The sequence below is a fragment of the Pelodiscus sinensis genome, chromosome 23 (genome assembly GCF_049634645.1).
Source record: "Pelodiscus sinensis isolate JC-2024 chromosome 23, ASM4963464v1, whole genome shotgun sequence".
In the NCBI taxonomy this organism is placed as follows: Eukaryota; Metazoa; Chordata; order Testudines; family Trionychidae; genus Pelodiscus; species Pelodiscus sinensis.
The window spans coordinates 24,174,421-24,194,620 of NC_134733.1; the positions used below are offsets into that span (position 1 = coordinate 24,174,421).

A 20,200-nucleotide genomic window follows, 5' to 3' on the forward strand; every position below is an offset into this window, starting at 1 on the left:
CCCAGACATCCCGGTAACCCGCGTCCGTCAGGGAGGTGCCGCAAGGTGTCAGAACATGTGAGTGTCCGAGCTGAGGGGTCCGACAGTTATTCCATTGTCTGTCTGTTAGCTAGGAATTAGGCCCAGTGCTCCTGCCAGCTGACCGCTAACTGTCTGCCAAACCCAGAGTTTCTCGGTGCCTTGGCAGCCCTGGGCAGACACGCTGTGTGCGCGGGGAGGGCGGAAGGAATTGGTGACCCCCCTGCCCCCACTAGGTGCTTGGCTTGTACTGAGCATGCTTAGTAACACCGCTGCAGCTGCTGTCCCTCAGTCTGCCCCCCCCCCACGCTCTCACTTCCCCCATCACAGCTCCCCCCCAAATGGCGGGAGCAGGCCCAGGCAGTGTACCGGGGAGGTGGCGATGGGACTGCGCTTGTGGCAAACGCCCCTGCCTTCCTCTCCAGCCAGGCACAGTCCCGGGGCTGAGTTGGGGGGGGGGCGGTCCTGGCACCCCTAGGCACAGGCCAGACCCAGGCACATGCTGCCACCAGCGCCCAGTGGCAGGGCGGGCAGGACTCGCCTCGGGCCTGGCCCGGAGCAGGGAGGTCGGGCAGGCAGGACAGGGCTGCCCTGCCAGGCTGCGGGGTTCCCCCTGCTCTGAGTGATGCGGTCAGCAGGGCTCCCAACCCATTGTCAGGCCCCTCCAACGCCTGCTCGGCCCTGGGCACGTCCCCTGGCTCAGCGCCTGCCAGCCCTGCTGCTGCCGGGGCTCCAGGGACTCAGCCAAGCGCCCGGGCCAGCCTAGAGGGTTTAACCCCTTCCTGGCCTGGGCTGAGCGCCGGGGGAGGGGGACGCTCCCCCGCGGCTCCTGCCATTCCCCAGACAGGGCGGAGGGAAGGAGGAGCCGCCCTCGGGGTGAGATCGCTGCGCGCTCCTGCCGCCGCCTGGCTGCAGTTCCCCGAGGCCGGAGGCAGGGAGGGCTGAGGAGCCGCAGGAGAGTCTGACCCGGGGGGACGGGACGTGCCAAGAGCAGGGGCCATGCTGCGCTGTGCGCCGCGGTAGTGCCCGGGAGCCCCAGCCAGCCTGACAGCCGGAGCGAGGGGTGGCGGGGCGGGAGACCCCAGGCACAGTCCCTGGGCACGAGACACCACGGACAGTTCCTCGGCCGCAGCGCAGGAAGAGTCCCGGGGCGCAGCGCAGGAAGGGTCCCGGGGGCGCAGCGCAGGAGGAGACCCGGGGCGCAGCGCAGGAAGGGTCCCGGGGCGCAGCGCAGGAAAGGTCCCGGGGCGCAGCGCAGGAAGGATCCCGGGGCGCAGCGCAGGAAGGATCCCGGCGCAGGAGGAGACCCGGGGCGCAGCGCAGGAGGAGACCCGGGGCGCAGCGCAGGAAAGGTCCCGGGGCGCAGCGCAGGAAGGATCCCGGGGCGCAGCGCAGGAAGGGTCCCGGGGCGCAGCGCAGGAAGGATCCCGGGGCGCAGCGCAGGAAGGGTCCCGGGGCGCAGCGCAGGAGGAGACCCGGGGCGCAGCGCAGGAAGGATCCCGGGGCGCAGCGCAGGAAGGGTCCCGGGGCGCAGCGCAGGAAGGGTCCCGGGGCGCAGCGCAGGAAGGGTCCCGGGGCGCAGCGCACAGGTCTGGCAGTGCCCGGCCGGCAGCTCCTGGCCCGGGCTCGCCCTCCCGGCAGCGCGGCGCGCTCCAGAGGCTCGGCGCGGCGGGCCGTCCCATGGCGCCCCCGGGCTGGTGAGGGGCCGGTCGCGGCGATGGCCCTGGAGCGGGCCCTGCTGGCCGCCCGCCAGGGGGACGTGGACACCCTCAAGTCGCTGCAGGCGGAGGGGCTGCTGCAGCCGGGGCTGCGGGACGCGCTGGGCGCCTCGCCCGCTCACCACGCCTCCCGGGCCGGCAAACTCAACTGCCTGCGCTACCTGGTGGAGGAAGCGGCGCAGCGGGGCAACAGCCGGGCCCGCAACGGGGCCACCCCGGGCCACGACGCGGCGGCCACCGGCAGCCTGGCCTGTCTCCAGTGGCTGCTCACCCAGGGCGGCTGCAGCGTCCAGGTGGGCACCTCGCGCGGCCCCTCCGCCCTCCCCGGGCTCAGCCCCTCCCTGGCTCTGGGGCACCGGGGGGCGCAGGGCGGGGCTCAGGGGCGCGGGGAGGGGGGGACCCAGAGCCACGGACCCAGCTGTAACCGAGCCGGACCCGCCTGGAGCCAGGGGCTGGGCTGCCCCCAGTGCCCTGGTGCCTGCGCCCGGCCTGCAGGGGTGGCACTGGCTGGTGGGCACCGGGGGCTCTCCCCTGGCCAGGTCGGGCTCGCTGGCTGCGGGCAGCGGCAGGGGCTGTGCTGTGCCCTGCGGGAAGGCAGGGAAGCCGCGCTCCAGGGCCGGGCACCGCCCGCTGGGCTGGCAGCAGGGCAGTGGCACTGGGCACCCGTCGCCGCCGGGCACTCATGGCCCCCGGGGTGGCCGAAGACGGGGAATGTCACCAAAGGGGAGTCACAGGAGCAGGCCCCTCCCGGCTTGCGGCTGCCCTTGCATGGCTGGCTGGGCTAGTGGTGAGCGTGTGTGTCTATGACTGTGTGTGCGTGTGTGCATGTGTGTCTCTGTGTGTGTGTCTAAGTGTGTCTGTGTGTGTCTATGATTGTGTGTGCATGTCTGTGTGTGTGAGTGTCTAAGATCATATATACCAAGGGATACAATTAAAAAATGAACACATATGAAAAGGACAAATCAAATTTCAGAACAGAAAGGGGATGGGGGGGGGGAGGTAAATGTCTGTGAGCTAATGATATTAGAGGTGATAATTGGGGAAGCTTTGGTATATATGGTTGTGACAATTTTCTTCCACTATTTGATCTGAGGAAGTGGGTCTGGCCCACGAAAGCTCATCATCTAATAAACCATCTTGTTAGTCTTTAAAGTGCTACATAGTCCTGTATTTTGTTTCAGCTACACCAGACTAACACGGCTACATTTCTATCACTAATAAGACTGGGACTTTTCAGCTTGGGAAAGACTAAGGGGGGATAAGATAGAGGCCTAGAAAGGTATGGCTGGTGTGGAAAGAGTAAATAAGGAATGAAGACAGGGTGAATCAAGCCCTAAGGCCATAGAGAAGTCCTCCCAGCAGGCTAGAGTGGCTGTGGAGCACCCAGCCAATCAGGAGCCAGAGGGACTATATAAGAAGCTGCAAGACTCAGGGCAGCCCAGACCTGAAGGCTGGTGGAACCAAGGATGGCTCAGAGTGGGGAGCTGTTTAGGACATTGCCTCGAGGAGGGAAAGCTCACAGACTTCAAGGTCAGAAGGGACCATTATGATCATCTAGTCTGACCCCCTGCACAGTGCAGGCCACAGAATCTCTCCCACCCCTCCTAGAATAACCCTCTCACTAGATCTCAGATATTGAAGCCTTCAAATACTTTGAAGGCCCCAAGATGCAGAGAATCCTCCAGCTGTGATCTGTGCCCCATGCTACAGAGGAAGGCGAAAAACCTCCAGGGCCTCTGCCAATCTACCCTGGAGGAAAATTCCTTCCCGACCCCAAGTATGGCGATCAGCTAAACCCTGAGCATGTGGGCGAGACTCACCAGCCAGACCCCCAGAAAGTTCTCTAGAGTAACTCCTATCATCCCTCCATTGGCCTATTCCCACTGATAATAAGACTCTGGGGGCACCGCTCTCCTCGTGAGTGGGGAAGCAGACTGAGAGCCTGTGCTGGACTCAAGACCCTGCAGAGGGCACTGGGATGGGCCCCTGTTAGAGGGGCACCCTGGAAGTGGTTTGTGACTGTGCACAAGGGAGAGCGGCTTGGCCAGAGGGCTGAGTAGCCACAAGGCTTTTAAAACTGAGGCAGTGCAGGAAAGCGTATGCAGCCAAAAAGGGGGGTCTTGTGGGAGGTGAGTGCCGACCCCGTTCCAGGCAATGTTATTTACTCCTTCCCATAACACAAGAGTTACTCAATGTAATGAATAGGTGGCAGGTTTGAGACAAACAAAAGGAAGTACAAAACACACAGTCAACCTGTGGAACTCCTTGCCAGAGGATGTTGTGAAGCCCAAGACTTTAACAGGGTCCAAAAGAAGCACTAGCTAGATTCCTGGAGGTTAGATCCATCAATGGCTATTCGCCAGGGTGGGTAGGGTGGTGTTCCTGGCCTCTGTTTGTCACAGCTGGGAATGGCAACAGGGGCAGGGTCACTGGATGAGTCCTTGCTCTGTTCACTGTCTCTGGGGCACTGGGCACTGGGCAGCCAGGACCCTGGGTCTGACCCCGCCTGGCCGTGCTTGTGTCTCTGGACAGGACGACTCGTGGTGGCATTGGCAGTGGCCGCTTTGGAAGCCAGGCCCCGGGGGTTGGTTTCTGCAGCGCAGCTGGGATCGCTGAGGCGGCTCGGAGCTTTCCCAGGGTTCTGGGCAGCCAGGCTGGGCCAAGCGTAACGGGCTCAGCCAGCTGTTGCCAGTTGCCTGTGGGCTGAGGAGAAGCAGTGACTTGGGCCAAAGGCCCCCTGCTCACCTGGCCTTTCTCCCATCTCCTGCTGCTGATCCCGGGTCCCTCCCGGCCGGGCAGGTTCCCTGGGGGCGAGGAGTGTGGCAGGCCGGTGTCACAGCGGGCAGGGGGTGCAGAGCGAGAGGACGTGAGTGAGGAGTCACATCCCCGCACTGGGTGCAGAGCTCCCTCGGGGCCGGATCCAGCGGGACGTGCCCTGCCCCTCCAGACGTCTGCCCTGAGTTACGAGGCTGGTGTGCTGGGCCATGGCAGACGCCCTAGTGCCGCTCCTGGGAGTGCCACCGGACACCTCACTGATGCTGTGACCCCTGAAATTCCCTCCCTGCAGCCCACTGGCCCCCGAGCCCTCGCACTGCACACGGGTGATGGGGCGCGGACGTGGCAATTCAGTGGCACTCAACCTAGTTTGTACTCAGCCCGTCCCGTTGTCAGTGCCCAGGGCTCCTGCCGGTAGATGGGACCGAGCTCGGCAGCGGGTTCATGGAGTCAGACCATTTTTTCCATTCATGTGCAGAGTGAATTTTGTTGTGTGCACTGAGGCAGGTGCGGAGGGGCACCACCAGCAGGAACACTGACTGTGGGCACCCTGCTAATCAGTGGGTGGCTGCCGTCAGCGTTCGGGGATCCGATGAAACCGCCCCAAGGCTGGGTGCGGTGTTTCCGGGTGGCCCAGACATTGCTGACGCCAAGGGCAAGCGCCCTGCTGACTGCCGCAGGGGGTGGCCGCAGGGCTGAGATGCCCATGGGGCCGTGCCAAGGGGCTCGTGCTGTCGGGGAGCCCGGCCGCTGCGTTCCGTCGATGGGTCGTTCCCCGGGGCCGCGGTCGGAGCAGGCACCGAAAGGCTGAGCCGCTGCTGCAGCTTGAGCGGTGCAGACGTGGGCTGTTGCGACACAGCTGTGGGCAGCAGGGGAGATGAGGAAGCAGGGGGCAGGTCAGCCCCACGAGGCGCTATCTTGGCTGAATTCCATTTGCTGTTTGCTCCACGGTGTCGGGAGCGCTGTGACCCACACGGGGCTGTGCGTAACCAGGCGACCGCCTGCCCGGCAGCCAGCTCAGCATTGCTCTCCGCTCTGGCTGCGGGGAACATGCCAGCTCCCCTGGCGCGGGGCCCGGCGGGGGCAGGCCAGTGCCCAGGAGAAACAATCGGTGAATTGTCCGAGCCGGGGCTGTAGCTAGGGGGTGACAGGCGCAAGCTCCCACGGGTGCCCTCTGGTGAGAGGTGATACGTGCCAGTGGCTTGCCCAGGCCGTCCCAGGCTGCAGGCTCCTCGGGCCGGCCTGTCGCTGGGTGTCCAAGAGCCCCGCCGTGTTCGCAGGGAGGTTTTGCAGCGGGTGGCGACGGCCCCGCGCGTGTCTCGGCACGAGAGGCTGAGCGTGCAATTGCCAACTCCCTGCATTCGGGAGTCGTGCGTCGGGCTCTGGCGCTCACGAGGCCAGCTTCAACATCCCGCCCCTCGGAGGGAGTCGCACGGGCGGGGTCGTCTGGCCTTATGGTGCGCTCAGGGCTCGCGGCCAAGTTTCGCTCCCAGCCACCTGGGCTAGAAGCTTCCTGCCTGTTAATGAAAGCGCAGACCCCTCCCCCGAATAAATCACCTGACTCTTGCAGCTGGGTCCTTCAAACACCCAGTATCACGAGACTTGCAATCGTCACCTGACGTGGCAGCAGTGCCGGGTGGTGCAGCGTGGCGGGGAGAGCCCATTCCGGCCTGCCCGCTCGGTTCTGGTGAGGTTGGGTTGCCGTGAGCCGTCCGGGAGGGGCTGGGGGAGCTTGTACAGGGCAGAGCTGGAGGGCCAGGGCCAGGCCAGGCAGTGTGAGCACATGGCGATGGAAAAGGTTTCTTGTTGCCTAAGATGGATAAGTCGGTGAGCCTGACGGGTCGCTGCTCTCCTCGCCGCTCTCCTCGGCCCCTTTCACTGCTCGCAGGGGCGCTCTGGCTGCCCCGACAGCTCCCCAGACGGCTCCCCAGAGCGCCCGAGTGGTTCACGGCTCCCCAGACGGCTCCCCAGAGCGCCCGAGTGGTGCACGGCTCCCCAGAGCGCCCGAGTGGTGCACGGCTCCCCAGAGCGCCCGAGTGGTGCACGGCTCCCCAGACGGCTCCCCAGAGCGCCCGAGTGGTGCACGGCTCCCCAGATGGCTCCCCAGAGCGCCCGAGTGGTGCACGGCTCCCCAGAGCGCCCGAGTGGTGCACGGCTCCCCAGACGGCTCCCCAGAGCGCCCGAGTGGTGCACGGCTCCCCAGATGGCTCCCCAGAGCGCCCGAGTGGTGCACGGCTCCCCAGAGCGCCCGAGTGGTGCACGGCTCCCCAGACGGCTCCCCAGAGCGCCCGAGTGGTGCACGGCTCCCCAGACGGCTCCCCAGAGCGCCCGAGTGGTGCACGGCTCCCCAGACGGCTCCCCAGAGCGCCCGAGTGGTGCACGGCTCCCCAGATGGCTCCCCAGAGCGCCCGAGTGGTGCACGGCTCCCCAGAGCGCCCGAGTGGTGCACGGCTCCCCAGACGGCCCAAGTTGTTGCCCGTTGGGAGCTGAGTCACCCCATGCAAAGAGGGAAGAATTAACAGGCTGCAATGCTGGAGCAAGGCCAGCGCCGGGGGCCCTGGCTGTGCGTAGTGATGGGGCTTCAGCTCTGAGCGTCCGACCTTATTCTCGGATGTGAGTCTCCTTTGGGCTCCAAGCAGGCCTGGCGCTAGGCACAGATTCTCCCCCCCCCCCCCCCCCCCCCCCCCCCCCAGCTGTCTGGCTCGTTTTGGGTTTGAAGTTTCCCTGCCGAGGGCGAAGGTCCCAGACCTGCGGCTGGGCTGTTCTGAAGCCCTGGTTCCATCTCTCATTCCAGGGAGTAGCTTGTTCGCATGCAAATAGACCAGTGAGCAGAGCTCCCTGTAAGCTGCTCACGCGCGTGTGGTTGCTCAGGAGAGTCAAATGCTGCCCAGCTGATTAGCAGCGCGCCCACAGCCTGGGTTTGTTTGTATCAGTGGTGCACGTCTGCACATCTCAGTGCACATAACAAAATTGATTCTGCACATTCATGGAAAAAATCTGCGCCTGGATGGAAGAGATCAGCCTGGCAGAGCTGGGAAGGTAGAGCACAGCTGGCTGCACATCTGTCGCTCTCCTGCTCTGATGCCCTTCAGAAGGGGCTTTGTGCTGTGTCTGGCTCCGGGCAGCTGAAGGTGATGGCCAGGGAGCGGGCCTCCCCAGCACACCCCCCCGCACGCCCAGCCCTGTGTCTCCGGCTCTGTGGGCACTGCTCGGACGTGCAGAGCGCGGGCGCACGGTGTTACGGCGGGAGCAGCACCAAGAGGGGAGCAGTGGGGGGCGAGAGCGTCTCACAATAGCCCGTGTCTGCTTCTAGCCAGGGCACAGTCTCTGCCCCCGAGACGTACGCACAGACAGACACAGGGGCACACACACGCACAGACACACGCAGGGGCACACACACGCACAGGCGCACGCAGGGGCACACACACGCACAGACACACGCAGGGGCACACACACGCACAGACGCACGCAGGGGCACACACACGCACAGACGCACGCAGGGGCACACACACGCACAGACACACGCAGGGGCACACACACGCACAGACGCACGCAGGGGCACACGCACAGGCACACGCAGGGGCACACACACGCACAGACACACGCAGGGGCACACACACGCACAGGCGCACGCAGGGGCACACACGCACAGACACACGCAGGGGCACACACACGCACAGACGCACGCAGGGGCACACGCACAGGCACACGCAGGGGCACACACGCACAGACACACACACACTGGTATCCCCGTTCCCTTGGATACAGGACACTGGGTTGGGTGTTGCTTTAGCAGCTCTGGGCTGCTCCCTCTCCGCACCCCCACCCTTCCCATTTCCTGGCCGGGGTCCTCCTGCAGCTGCCCGTCCCTCCTGCATCCAGGAGCTCCGGGCTACCGAAGGCCTCTATAGCCTTCCCCCCCCCCCTCCCGACCCCAGCCCCGCCCTGCCGTGGGCCTGCCCTCTGGCCTCATGCCTCCTCCAGCCTTTGGCCTCTGGGCTGAGTCTCCCGAAAGGGGCCTTGTGTTTATTTAATGCAGGTCGGGGGGGGGGGGGCGATGCCGACGCTCTCCCACAGGGAACCCGGAGCATCCCCTGAACTCATCTCAGCGGCTACTGACCACTCCTAGGCCACGCTGAGGGCAGGCTGCCACTGGGCCGCCCCACCCACGCAGCCGTTGCTGAAACGCTGCACGAGGCAGGGCGGGAGGCCGGCCCTGCACAGCTGTGAGCCTGTGGAGGTGCAGCCCAGCAAACCCGTGTGCCACGAGCCACTGTGAGCCGCCGCCGCGAGCCACTGCGAGCCGCCGCCGCGAGCCACTGCGAGCCGCCGCCACGAGCCACTGCGAGCCGCCGCCGCGAGCCATGAGCCGCTGCTGCAAGCCGCCCCGTGCTGCGCGCCACCGCGAGCCACCGCCCTGTGCCGCACTGGTGACTGGAACTCTGTCATTCTGCAGGACACAGACAATTCCGGTGCCACCGTCCTGCATCTCGCCGCCCGCTTTGGGCACCACGAAGTCCTGGACTGGCTACTGCGCTTTGGAGGCAGCGACCCCACGAGAGCCACGGATACGGGCGCGCTTCCTCTCCACTATGCTGCAGCCAAAGGAGACCTCCCTTCCTTGCGACTCCTCTTAGCGCACTGCCCCAGGTGAGAGCCTTTTCGGGGGGGCGGGTTGCAGGGAGCTTGGCCGCTTGCTGTCAGCTGGCTCAGAAGAGCTAGGGCCGCTGTCACGCTCCGCTGGGTGCAGCTTGCGCACCACCGAGCCGGCCCCAGGACTGGCTTTCTGGAGTCCTCACTGCTCACGCTCTACCCACAGCGTCGCTCACACGCCCGGCCCTTGGCCCTCCAGCCGGGAGCAAAACCGAATCTGTCCCAGCTGCCGAGTCAGCCAGGGCGAGACCTGCCGGGAACGTGCGGATTTGTGACTCCCCGTTTGTACAGGGGTACAGTTGTCGGCTGACGCTTGGATTTGTGAACCAGGCAAAGGGTCCCCTCACCCCGGCACGGCTCCTTGGGCTCTGGGTCTAGAATCCCAGCACCTGCTCTTGGCGTGCGAATTCCTCGCAGCCCAGGCGGCCTGGTGCGCCGTGGGCACGGCTGGGGAGAAATACTAAGGGACCCGTAGTGGCCAGTGTCGGGATTCACGTCAGACGTGCTTTGGGGCTCTGGTGTGGGCAGTGATTACACGGCGGTGCAAGCGCCGATGCCCCAGTCCATGGGGCCTCGCTGTCGCCGCTTGCACCTGGGCAAGGTGCGTGGGAAACGCTGCCAGAGCTGGGCCCTTTCCCGAGAGCGGAGAACTGGGTGTGCCTGGCGCCGGCCTTTTGCTTCCCTTTGGTCCTGTCCTCTGCGAGCGGCCCCATCCTGACTGATGCTTCTCACAGCACTTGGCAGCGAGAAGTGCTGCCTGGTCCTCATGCGGATGAAAGGCCTGCTCTCGCTCGCACGCACGCATGCTGGGGCTGCTCTCGCTCGCACGCCTGCTCGCACGCACGCATGCTGGGGCTGCTCTCGCTCGCACGCCTGCTCGCACGCACGCATGCCAGGGCTGCTCTCGCTCGCACGCCCGCTCGCACGCACGCATGCCGGGGCTGCTCTCGCTCGCACGCCCGCTCGCACGCACGCATGCCGGGGCTGCTCTCGCTCGCACGCCCGCTCGCACGCACGCATGCCGGGGCTGCTCTCGCTCGCACGCATGCCGGGGCTGCTCTCGCTCGCACGCCCGCTCGCACGCACGCACGCCGGGGCTGCTCTCGCTTGCATGCTCGCTCACGCACGCATGCTGGGGCTGCTCTCGCACGCACACATGCATGCCGGGGCTGCTCTTGCTCGCACGCCCGCTCGCACGCACGCACGCCGGGGCTGCTCTCGCTTGCATGCTCGCTCACGCACGCATGCTGGGGCTGCTCTCGTACGCACACATGCATGCCGGGGCTGCTCTCGCTCACTCACATGCACGCTGGGGCTGTTCTCGCTTGCACTCTCGCTCGCACGCACGCATGCCGGGGCTGCTCTCGCACGCACACATGCATGCCGGGGCTGCTCTCGCTCACTCACATGCACGCTGGGGCTGTTCTCGCTCGCACGCACGCATGCCGGGGCTGCTCTCGCTCTGCCACTCAACACGCAGCGTTGCTGCTGAGAAACCTTTGTGACACCGGGGCTGGCTGGGGCCGTGACAGCTTTATCGCAGCGGGAAGTCAAACCTGCATTCTTTATTACCCCCTAACAAAGGGCGAGGGGCCGGGTGCGCTCTGGTGATGGAAATATTGCTCCTTCTCGCCAGCGCGGCTGAGGGGCTTTGTGGCCTGCGCCTTTGGAGCAGGGTGATAACACAGGCCTTTGTCTGGCCCATAGTTATGTAAATGGGTGAGGCGGCCCTGGGGAGGAGACAGGCTGCTCAGATGTGCGGCGAGACAAGCCGGCTGTTGTGGAGGGGCTGTGGGCCGCGGCGCGTGGGCAGGGGACGCGTTCTCTGCACGGTCACACCCAGGGCAGTGGGGTGTTTCCCCCTGGATATTCCAGAGTAAGATCAGAATCCCAGGGTGTCTGGGGAGAGGCCAGGCCGCGGGCCAGTCCTAGCCAGCCCGGCAACCAGCGAGTGCTGCTTATGGCCCGGCCATCCTGAGTCCTGCTCTCGGGGGCTTAGCACTTGCTCCACCCCCAGCTCTCCATCGGGGCTTCCCAGGAGCGGTGCCCGTGGCTGCGAGGCCATCCGCGTGTGGCGACGGTGCACGGCGTAGTGAGCCGGAAACGCCACACGCCCTGAGAGCGCGGCCCAGACGCGGGACGGCCCTTGGCGCGGGGGCGAATTTCACCTGCGCCGTAATCTCTCTTCTCTGGCCATGACCCCGTCCCAGGCTTAATGCTCCCACCTGGTGATTAAAATACAGAGACGTCTGTCCCCGAAATAGCTGCATTCTCTCGCGCCAGGGGAAGGGGCTTCCAGCTCCTGACGGGCCCCTGTGGGGTGTGGAACCGGCGTGCAGGCCGGGGCGCCAGAGCAAGTGTAAACCGATGGTGGGGAGAAAAGCAGGTCACCCAAACACACGGCTCTGTGCCCCGCGGATTACACCTCCTCTAATCTGATTTCCTGTGATGCTGGGGCTATAAATACCCCGTGCACTTCGCCACAGGCTGTGGGGCTCTCCGCAGGCAGCTTCTTGCCAAATGGGAGAGGGGAACCGAATACCCCACCCCCATAACAGCATCCAAAATGCAGCCACCTCTGGCCCTGAGCCAGTTTCGGCAGCAGAGCAGCAAGCTCCCAGGCAGCGGCAGCCTGGGGCAGGCCAGAGTCAGCCCCTCCCAGAGTTACTCCGGGCCAGAGCCCGCCCCGCCGAGCCAGGGCTGCAGGTGATGATGAGGCTGGCACCAGGGACCATACGCATCTGGCAGGCAGGGCGTGAGCCGGGGCGGGGCAGCCATGTGAGCCAGATGTGCTGGTGTCTGTGCACGGGCTGGGGCCTTTCACTGCACGGGAGCCGGTGCCAAAGCCGGTTCCACCCTCCCCATTTTCCTGTCACGGCCCTGGAGCAAGCGGCGCGTTCCCTAGCGGGCGGGCTGGGCACCGCCATGCGCCCAGCCCAGCACGGGCGTCCTGCGGGGGCGGGGCAGGCGAGGTGAGGCCCGGGGCCGTGCGGCAGCGGCAGGAAGCCCAGCGCTTCCCCGGTGCTGGTGGAGACAGAGCGGCCCTTGGCTGGGGAGGCGGCTGCTGGACAATCGGGGTGCGGGGTAATAGCCCCCTCCCTTCGGCGCCGGGGGCCACAGCTGGAGTGTCGTGTCGGGCTCTGGCCCCGCTACAGAAGGGATGTGGGCGCACGGGAGAGGGGCCAGCGGAGGGGAAACGCCGCGGGGGCTGGAGCGCATGGCCGATGAGCAGAGGCTGCGGGATTCGGGTTTGTTCAGTCTGAGAGGAGAAGAGCGAGGGGGTCGGAGAGCAGCCTGCAGCTCCCTGTGGGGGGTCCAGAGAGGATGGAGAGGGGCTGGTCTCAGTGGGGCAGATGGCAGAACAAGGAGCAATGGGCTCAAGTTGCAGTGGGGGAGGTCTAGGTTGGAAATTAGGGAAAGCGATTTCCCTAGGCGGGTGGGGAAGCGCTGGGCTGGGTTCCCTGGGGAGGGGGGGAAGCGCTGGGCTGGGTTCCCTGGGGAGGGGGGAAGCGCTGGGCTGGGTTCCCTGGGGAGGGGGGGAAGCGCTGGGCTGGGTTCCCTGGGGAGGGGGGGAAGCGCTGGGCTGGGTTCCCTGGGGAGGGGGGGGAGCGCTGGGCTGGGTTCCCTGGGGAGGGGGGGAAGCGCTGGGCTGGGTTCCCTGGGGAGGGGGGGGAGTGCTGGGCTGGGTTCCCTGGGGAGGGGGGGAAGCGCTGGGCTGGGTTCCCTGGGGAGGGGGGGAAGCGCTGGGCTGGGTTCCCTGGGGGGGGGGGGAAGCGCTGGGCTGGGTTCCCTGGGGAGGGGGAAGCGCTGGGCTGGGTTCCCGGGGGGGGGGGGGAAGCGCTGGGCTGGGTTCCCTGGGGAGGGGGGGAAGCGCTGGGCTGGGTTCCCTGGGGAGGGGGGAAGCGCTGGGCTGGGTTCCCTGGGGGGGGGAGCGCTGGGCTGGGTTCCCTGGGGGGGGGGGGAGCGCTGGGCTGGGTTCCCTGGGGGGGGGGAAGCGCTGGGCTGGGTTCCCTGGGGAGGGGGGAAGCGCTGGGCTGGGTTCCCTGGGGGGGGAAGCGCTGGGCTGGGTTCCCTGGGGGGGGGGGGAGTGCTGGGCTGGGTTCTCTGGGGGGGGGGGAGCGCTGGGCTGGGTTCCCTGGGGGGGGGGGGGGGAGTGCTGGGCTGGGTTCTCTGGGGGGGGGGGAGCGCTGGGCTGGGTTCCCTGGGGAGGGGGAATCCCCGTCCCTGGAGGTGTGTAAGTCCCGGCTGGCCGTGGTCCTGGCTGGGATGACTGAGGCGAGGTTGGTCCTGCTCCCGGGGGGCTCTTCCCGCCCTGGGATCCCAGGAGTGTCTGGATGCAGCTTGCCAGAGGCCGCCTCTGCTCCCTGATGGGCCTCTCTGTGGTGCTCCCCATGGGTCTCCGTGTGCGCTGGGCAGGGACAGGGCGAGCCTTGCGCCACGCCGGGTGGGGCTGCCACGTTTCCCAGCTGACGGGCAGCGCAGTGCTCAGGACTGGACAGGGCCCTGGGGTCACTATCTCGTCCCTGGCTGCTGGCAGGCTGCTGCGCAGGGCACACCCAGCCAGCCCCGCCCCACTCGACGGGCCGGCAGGCGTCACTTGGCCCTCTGGGGCCCAGAACTCCCCCCTGGATTTCCCCTGGGGACGGAGCGGGCGGCTGGAGGGGCCCATGGAGGATGCTGAGAGGGTCACCTAAGCCAGGAGGGCTGGCCAGGCTGGTGGAGGCGGGAGAACATCCTCCAAGCCCTTTACATGCCAAACCTCCACCCAGCAGGGCTTCCTGCAGCCAGGGCCTGCTGTGGGCCTCCCGACCGCCAAGCCCCAGCGCCCTCCCGCTGCCCCCAGCCTCTGCCTCTCCAGACCCAGCTGCTCAGGGCTCCCTGCTGCCTCCCTGCCTGGGTCCCTTCCCCCAGCAGATCGCGACGGAGCCTGAGCTTGCTCAGCCCGGGCCGGCTGCCAGGGAGACAAGCACGTGGGACAGCCTGGGGTTCACTGCGCCGGTGACGTGGGGTCCCGCGGTTCTGATTGCTGACGCAGGGGCCCTCCCATTGCCCCTCCTCCCCTGCATTCTCCATACGCTGCTGAGGAGCCGGCGCGGGGGAAGGCTGAGGCCCCTCCAGCGTGCCCGAGGGGTCTGATGGGATGGGCTGGCTCCGGCCGCTTTGTCCTCTGGAAGAGCCAGGCCCAGTGAGAACCAGGCGCTTTCTGGCTTGAAGCTGACCCGGTCTAGAGCGTCCAGCCCTGCCCTCCTGAGCCTGGCGTCTAGGGCACAGCGATGGTGCCTGGCCACCGTGACCGAGGCTGGGGGGCGACCTAGGGAAGGGGCCAGAGGGCGCCCCCCTGGGGCTGTGCTCTGCAGAGTCTCTCTCGGCCGCGCTGGCTCGGGGCACCAGCACTGCGGAGCGGAGGGACACAAAGGAGCAGAAGGGGCACCGGGCAGGCGCCAGCGCGTGGTACGTGGCACGGCAGTTTCCGCGTTGCCCCGGGTGGTTTGCAGGGCCTGCTGCCTGGGTATAAACCCCGGCTCCGGTTTTATCAGCCAGGGACAGGTCAGGGCACTTTTCCCTTTTCGGTGGAAACCCAGACTACGGGCGAATGCTTCTGGCTGTCCCGCGCGGTGTGCCCATCAAAGGGGATTCACCCGGCGTGCCTGCTCCGAAGCAGCTGTCTTCTCTTCGGGGCTGTTCTGTGCCCATCCTTTAAACCTGCCCCAGGCCGTGTACTTCGGCAGCATCACTGCTCCGGGGCTGCGGCGCACTCAGGCCGGTAGGACCGGAGACGAGCTCCGGGGCAGGCGCGCTCAGGCCGGTAGGACCGGAGACGAGCTCCGGGGCAGGCGCGCTCAGGCCGGTAGGACCGGAGACGAGCTCCGGGGCAGGCGCGCTCAGGCCGGTAGGACCGGAGACGAGCTCCGGGGCAGGCGCGCTCAGGCCGGTAGGACCGGAGACGAGCTCCGGGACAGGCGCGCTCAGGCCGGTAGGACCGGAGACGAGCTCCGGGGCAGGCGCGCTCAGGCCGGTAGGACCGGAGACGAGCTCCGGGGCAGGCGCGCTCAGGCCGGTAGGACCGGAGACGAGCTCCGGGGCAGGCGCACCTGCCAGGCCGACACGGCCGTGTGAGCGTTCCCCTTCATGCGCCAAGCTGCGGCCACAGAGCAGGGACAGCCCTGCAGCAGCTGCCGCTCACTCGTGCGCCCGACTGCCCTCCAGACCCGGGCTCCAGGTCCCATGAGCTGCGGAGGGTCTCCCCACCGAGCACGTAGCGTCCTGCTCAAGCGAGAGCCCTGGCCCATTCCTGCTCCACGCTGCGGCCAGCCCAGGGACGCAGGCCCAGCCCCACTAGCCCGGGCAGGCGCATACCAGCACGCCGCGTGGATTACGGTGTCTCGGGCGGGCGGCGTCTGTGGTGGGGCGGAGCAGGCCGAGGCTGGGAATGCTGCGCCGATTGCGGGGCGACGCTTGAGCCCAGACGGGCGAGGGGCAAGCTCGGAGACCCCTGGCGTGGCTTGGCGAGGGGAAGGGTGAAGCGAGGCAGGTCAGCTGTAGGGCCGGGGTTGGGGCTCCCTGGGAACGGCTGGAGAGCCGTTTGGGTTCAGACTCCCAGTGAAATCCATGCAAGTGATATGACAGCACCCCACGTCCCCCCTTATCAGTGGGAAAAGACTTCACAGCCCCCTCCCCCAGCAGAAGAAGGGTCCCTGTGCTTTGCCACGGAGGCTGTTAATTACCCCGGCTCAGTCGCAGCCCCGTGGCGTGCAATGCCACGCTTCTCCTGCACTCGCTTCTCCGCTGGCTAAGAAATCCCATCAATTATTTACCTGGTGAGCTCACTGGGCTCGCAGCACCTTCTGCTCGCTGGCGGCTCCATTACAGAGCCCTGACATTCGATCTGGGGGAGCTGCAGCACCGGCTCGCAGGTGGGAGGCAGCGGCAAGCGGCGTGGGGGCGGCAGGGGCTTGGATGGATACCGCAGACCCACGCCAGGTGGCCAGGCCATTCAGGGCTGCAGAGCGGAGCCCGCAGAAGCCAGGGAATGCCAGAAGCCAAGTTCCTCTGTGCGCTTGAGGCAGTCAGCAACCGGTAGCAGTAGAAGGTTTTTACCTTCCGTGTGGGCCAGCGCGAGAGGGTGATGAGCCGCAGCTTTCCCGGATTCCATTCCATGCCCAGGGCAGGAGGGGTCTGTAGTTGCTCCGGACTCTTGTGTCCCCATCACTCCCCCACCCTACTCGCACATGCCTGACTCCTGCCCACCCCCTGTGGCCCATCACCTGGCCTTGCCGCTGCCCCACCTTCTGCATCCCCGTCAGATTCCCTCCCCCTCCTCCTCCTCCTCCTCCTCCTCCATGCTGCCTGGGCGTTTGGGGCCTGCTTGTCAGAGCTCGAAAAGTGGTTGCAACTGGGTGGATTTCACAGGGCCAGCACCAGGCCCCTCCCTGCACCCAGGGCACTGGGCACCAACCAGTCGATCGGGATCTACCAGTCGATCTTGGAGCCTTGGACAGGGGATCCTGACTGGTTTGGCCAAGAGGCTATCGAGTGCAGCACTTCAGCCGCCCCTCCCCCCACGGCTGCGCATCTCCTGCCCTCTGCCTTGGAGCTGCCCCTCCCCTGGGAGCCTCCTGCTTTCTGCGCAGGGCAGGGGAGGGAGAGGAGGGCGCTGGTGTCAGGGTGCCCCCCTCCCACGCTGTGTCCTTTCTCCACAGAGCAGAGGGGGGCACAACAGGACTGGGGATGGAGTTTGCTGGCTGCTTTTCGGAGTGGTCCAGGGCCAGGGTAGGGGTGAGCCTGCCTTAGCCCCATGGCACCCCCACCCAGGAGCCACCGGAGGAATGCAGTGCCCTGCTGGAGCCCACATCCCGAGCTCCTACCCGTTATGAACCCCCTGGAGCACCCCTGCATCCAAACGCTGTCCCAGAGCCTGCACCTAGACCCCCCTCCTACGTCCCAACTGCCCTCCCCAAAAGCAGCTCAGAGCCCCTCCCACACTCCAGATCCCTTCATTCCAGACCAGAGCCTGCCCCCCAACCCTCTGCCCCAGCCTGGGGAAAGTTTGAGAGGATGGGCAAGAGAGGGAGGATGGAGTGAGATGGGGCGGGGCCTCGGAGAAGGGGCGGGAAGGAGGCGGGGCCAGGGGGTTTATATTTGAGGTAGATCTTGGCCTGCACTTGAATTCAAAAAGTGATCTTTTGCCTGAAAAGGTTGGAGACAACTGACCCAGCCAAGCCACTCGGCCCTCACACTCCTCAGCGCCTGCCCCACTGCGCTTCCCCCAGCGGCTCTCGCGCCCCGAGCACAGGCACCTCTGCACACGCGGGAGGACTGACCCGCCCATATTCCCCTTGTTGCTTTTTTCCATAGAATCGTCGAAATGCAGGGACCTCGAGAGCACAGGGCCGAATTGCAGGGCCGTCCCCAGGCATGTGCAACTGTGTAGGGCACCTGGTGTCACGGCTCACAGGTGGTGCCACACTTGGCCCCTCGGCTCCTGGGCGGACGCCCCCCTCCAGTGCGGGAGCCTCTTCTCGGGGAGCCCCCTCCTCTCCAGCAGCAGCGAGACGGCCCTTTCTCAGGGAGTCCGCTCCAGTGCAGCGACCCTCTCTCGGGGGCCCACTCACACCTGGGGGTCTGCCCCTCCGCCTCCGGGACGGTGCCTCTCAGGCCCGTCAGCCGCCTGCCTCCGCCATGAGCCCCCCGAGGGGTCCCCTTCCTCTGGCCCCCGGGGCCTCCGCTCCCAGAGGGAATAGCGCCAGAGCGACTATCAGCCAGCACCAAACAGGCGGGTTTATCGAGCTTTGAACAGCAACGGATCCCTCCGGCCAGTCGGCCTGGGCCTCAGCCCCCACATCAGCCCCCCCCTGCAGCCAGCTGAGTCCTACCTGCTCTGCCCTCAGTCCCCAAAAACAGCCCCCGTCTCCCAGCAGAGCCTCCAATATCCCCAGCAACAGCCCCTCCCCTGGCCATTGTCTTCCCCCAGGTAAGAGGGTCGCCTGGCCCCTCTCTTCTCCGCCCCCCTCCCCATCCAGTGTTCTCCCCTCGCTGGGGTCAGCTGGGGAGGGGGAGAGATGTAGAATCCCAGGGCTGGAGGAGACCTCAGGAGTCGAGTTCAGCCCCCTGCCCAAAGCAGGACCAACCCAACTCAGTCAGCCCAGCCAGGGCTTGGTCAAGCCGAGACTTAAACACCCCTAGGGAGGAAGATTCCACCCCCTCCCTAGGGAACCCAGCCCAGCGCTTCCCACCCGCCTAGGGAAATCGTTTTCCCTAATATCCAACCTAGACCTCCCCCACTGCGACCTGAGCCCATTGCTCCTCATTCTGCCACCTGCCGCCCCTGAGACCAGCCTCTCGCCAGCCTCCCTGGAACCCCCTGCAGGGAGCTGAAGGCTGCTCTCCGACCCCCCTCGCTCTTCCGCCGGCTCTGTGAAGCAACTAGCCCCTCGCCAGAGGAGGCAGAGCCACGATCGGGATGGGAAGGGAGGGGGCATTAAGACCCAGCAGTGCCCCAAATGGAAGGGTGCCCTACGCAGCTGCCTAGTCTGTGTCTGGGCCAGGGCAGCCCCGCCTTGGGCGTCTCCTGACTGAGTTACCAGGAGGGTCCCCTTTGCTGGGGATGCTGGTGCCACCTTGCCCTCTGTGCCCTGGCACAAGGGGAGGCACTCGCGACAAGCGGGCAGTCCCGGGCCCTGAGCAGTGGGAGGTGCCCAGTACTTGGCACCCGTCTGAGCCCAGCTGCCAGATTGCTGGGGGCGGGGGACCTGCCGGCTGACTCCAATGCCAAGGGCCGTCTGCCTCCCGTATTTCTCACGGCTCCTTCCTTGCAGGGTACAGTGGGCCCCGAAACGGACCCGAGCCCAGAGCCGGCCAGCAGGGCCCCTCCGCGCCCGCCCCTCTCGGCCCAGCTACTTCTGCCCCGGCGAGGCAGGTCCGCTTGGGCCTGGGCAGAAGTGGGGTGAAGCCCCCCGCTTGGCTTCTGGGGACATGGGCCGGCTCCTGCCCACACGCGGAGCCCCCCCAGCCCAGAGACGGCATCCAGCGTGAACCATGACATGAATCGGGGGGCGCGTCAGGGACCCCCCAGGCCTGCGCCCCGTCCGCAGCAAGACGAGACCCCGCCAGCCCGTAGAACGGGGGGTTATCGCTTCTCCCGGACACAGCCCAGACGTGACGTGGGTACGGGAGACAGGGGCTGGCAGCCTCCGACCCCTTGGGGTGGGTCCAGCCCCCCGGGAGCAGGGGGGACTCCTGGGCCGGCCCCTAATCTGCATATCTAACCCCCTCCCCCGCCCAGGCTCGAGCTGCAGGCTTTGTCTCGTTAATTCTTAATCAGCTTGGCCAGTGGCGATCGGGCCCAGCCGCTGGTTTCCATTGTGTTGGGATCGCTATGGCAACCCGGCAGGGCAGGGGTCTGGGCGCGGGGACGGGGACCGGGCGGGCGGTGATCCCGGGTTACCCCGCCCCTCCTAGCTCTGCTGGGGGGACGCGGCTCCGGCCAGACGAGACGGAGGCAGGGGAGCAGCGCCGGGGCGGGGAGGGAGGGCCCCCAGCCTGGGGCCCTGGGCAAGGAAGGGGCAGCTCTCCCCTCCTGCGAGCGGCCCGCCTCGTATCCGCTGGCACGGCCTGGCCGGAGCCTGGACCGGGGGGGACCGTGGCGCTGGCCGTTTGTCCCAGCGGCAGGCAGCCCCCGGCACTGGGCCCTGCCCCAGCGGTGCTGAGCCTCCCACGCTGGCTGGCGGAGCAGCGACGTGCAGACAGGGAAGGGCGCCCAGCTCCGGGGGCTCCGGATTCCCTTCGCCCTGCGCTGGAGCCGCCCTTGCCAGGCCCCGACGGGGGTAAAGTTCGCCTCCTCGTAGAGGGACGGGAGAACCCACCTTCCCAGCGGGGCGATGCCTAGGCCTGGGGGCCGCTCCCCGGAGCCCCCACTGCGCTGGTGTTTCTCCGGGCCCGCCCGCGGAGCTGCAGCGAGGGAGCCGCCAGGCCCCAGTGCCGTCAGCCTGGCGCTCAGGCCGTGGCTCCTGACCCCCGGCCCGCAGGAGCCCAGCCGA

General features: G+C 66.8%; 1 protein-coding gene across 1 annotated transcript in view; it reads left to right on the forward strand.

Moving 5' to 3' along the window:
- Positions 1–1,496: 1,496 nt before the first annotated feature.
- The window catches only part of ESPN (espin), an 82,401-nt gene continuing 63,697 nt past the window's right edge, over positions 1,497–20,200 (forward strand). The window contains exons 1-2 of the mRNA XM_075906144.1: positions 1,497–2,029; positions 8,968–9,161. Of these exons, the coding sequence (XP_075762259.1) occupies positions 1,736–2,029; positions 8,968–9,161 (488 nt within the window). The 5' untranslated portion in view covers positions 1,497–1,735. The remainder of the gene's footprint in view (positions 2,030–8,967; positions 9,162–20,200) is intronic.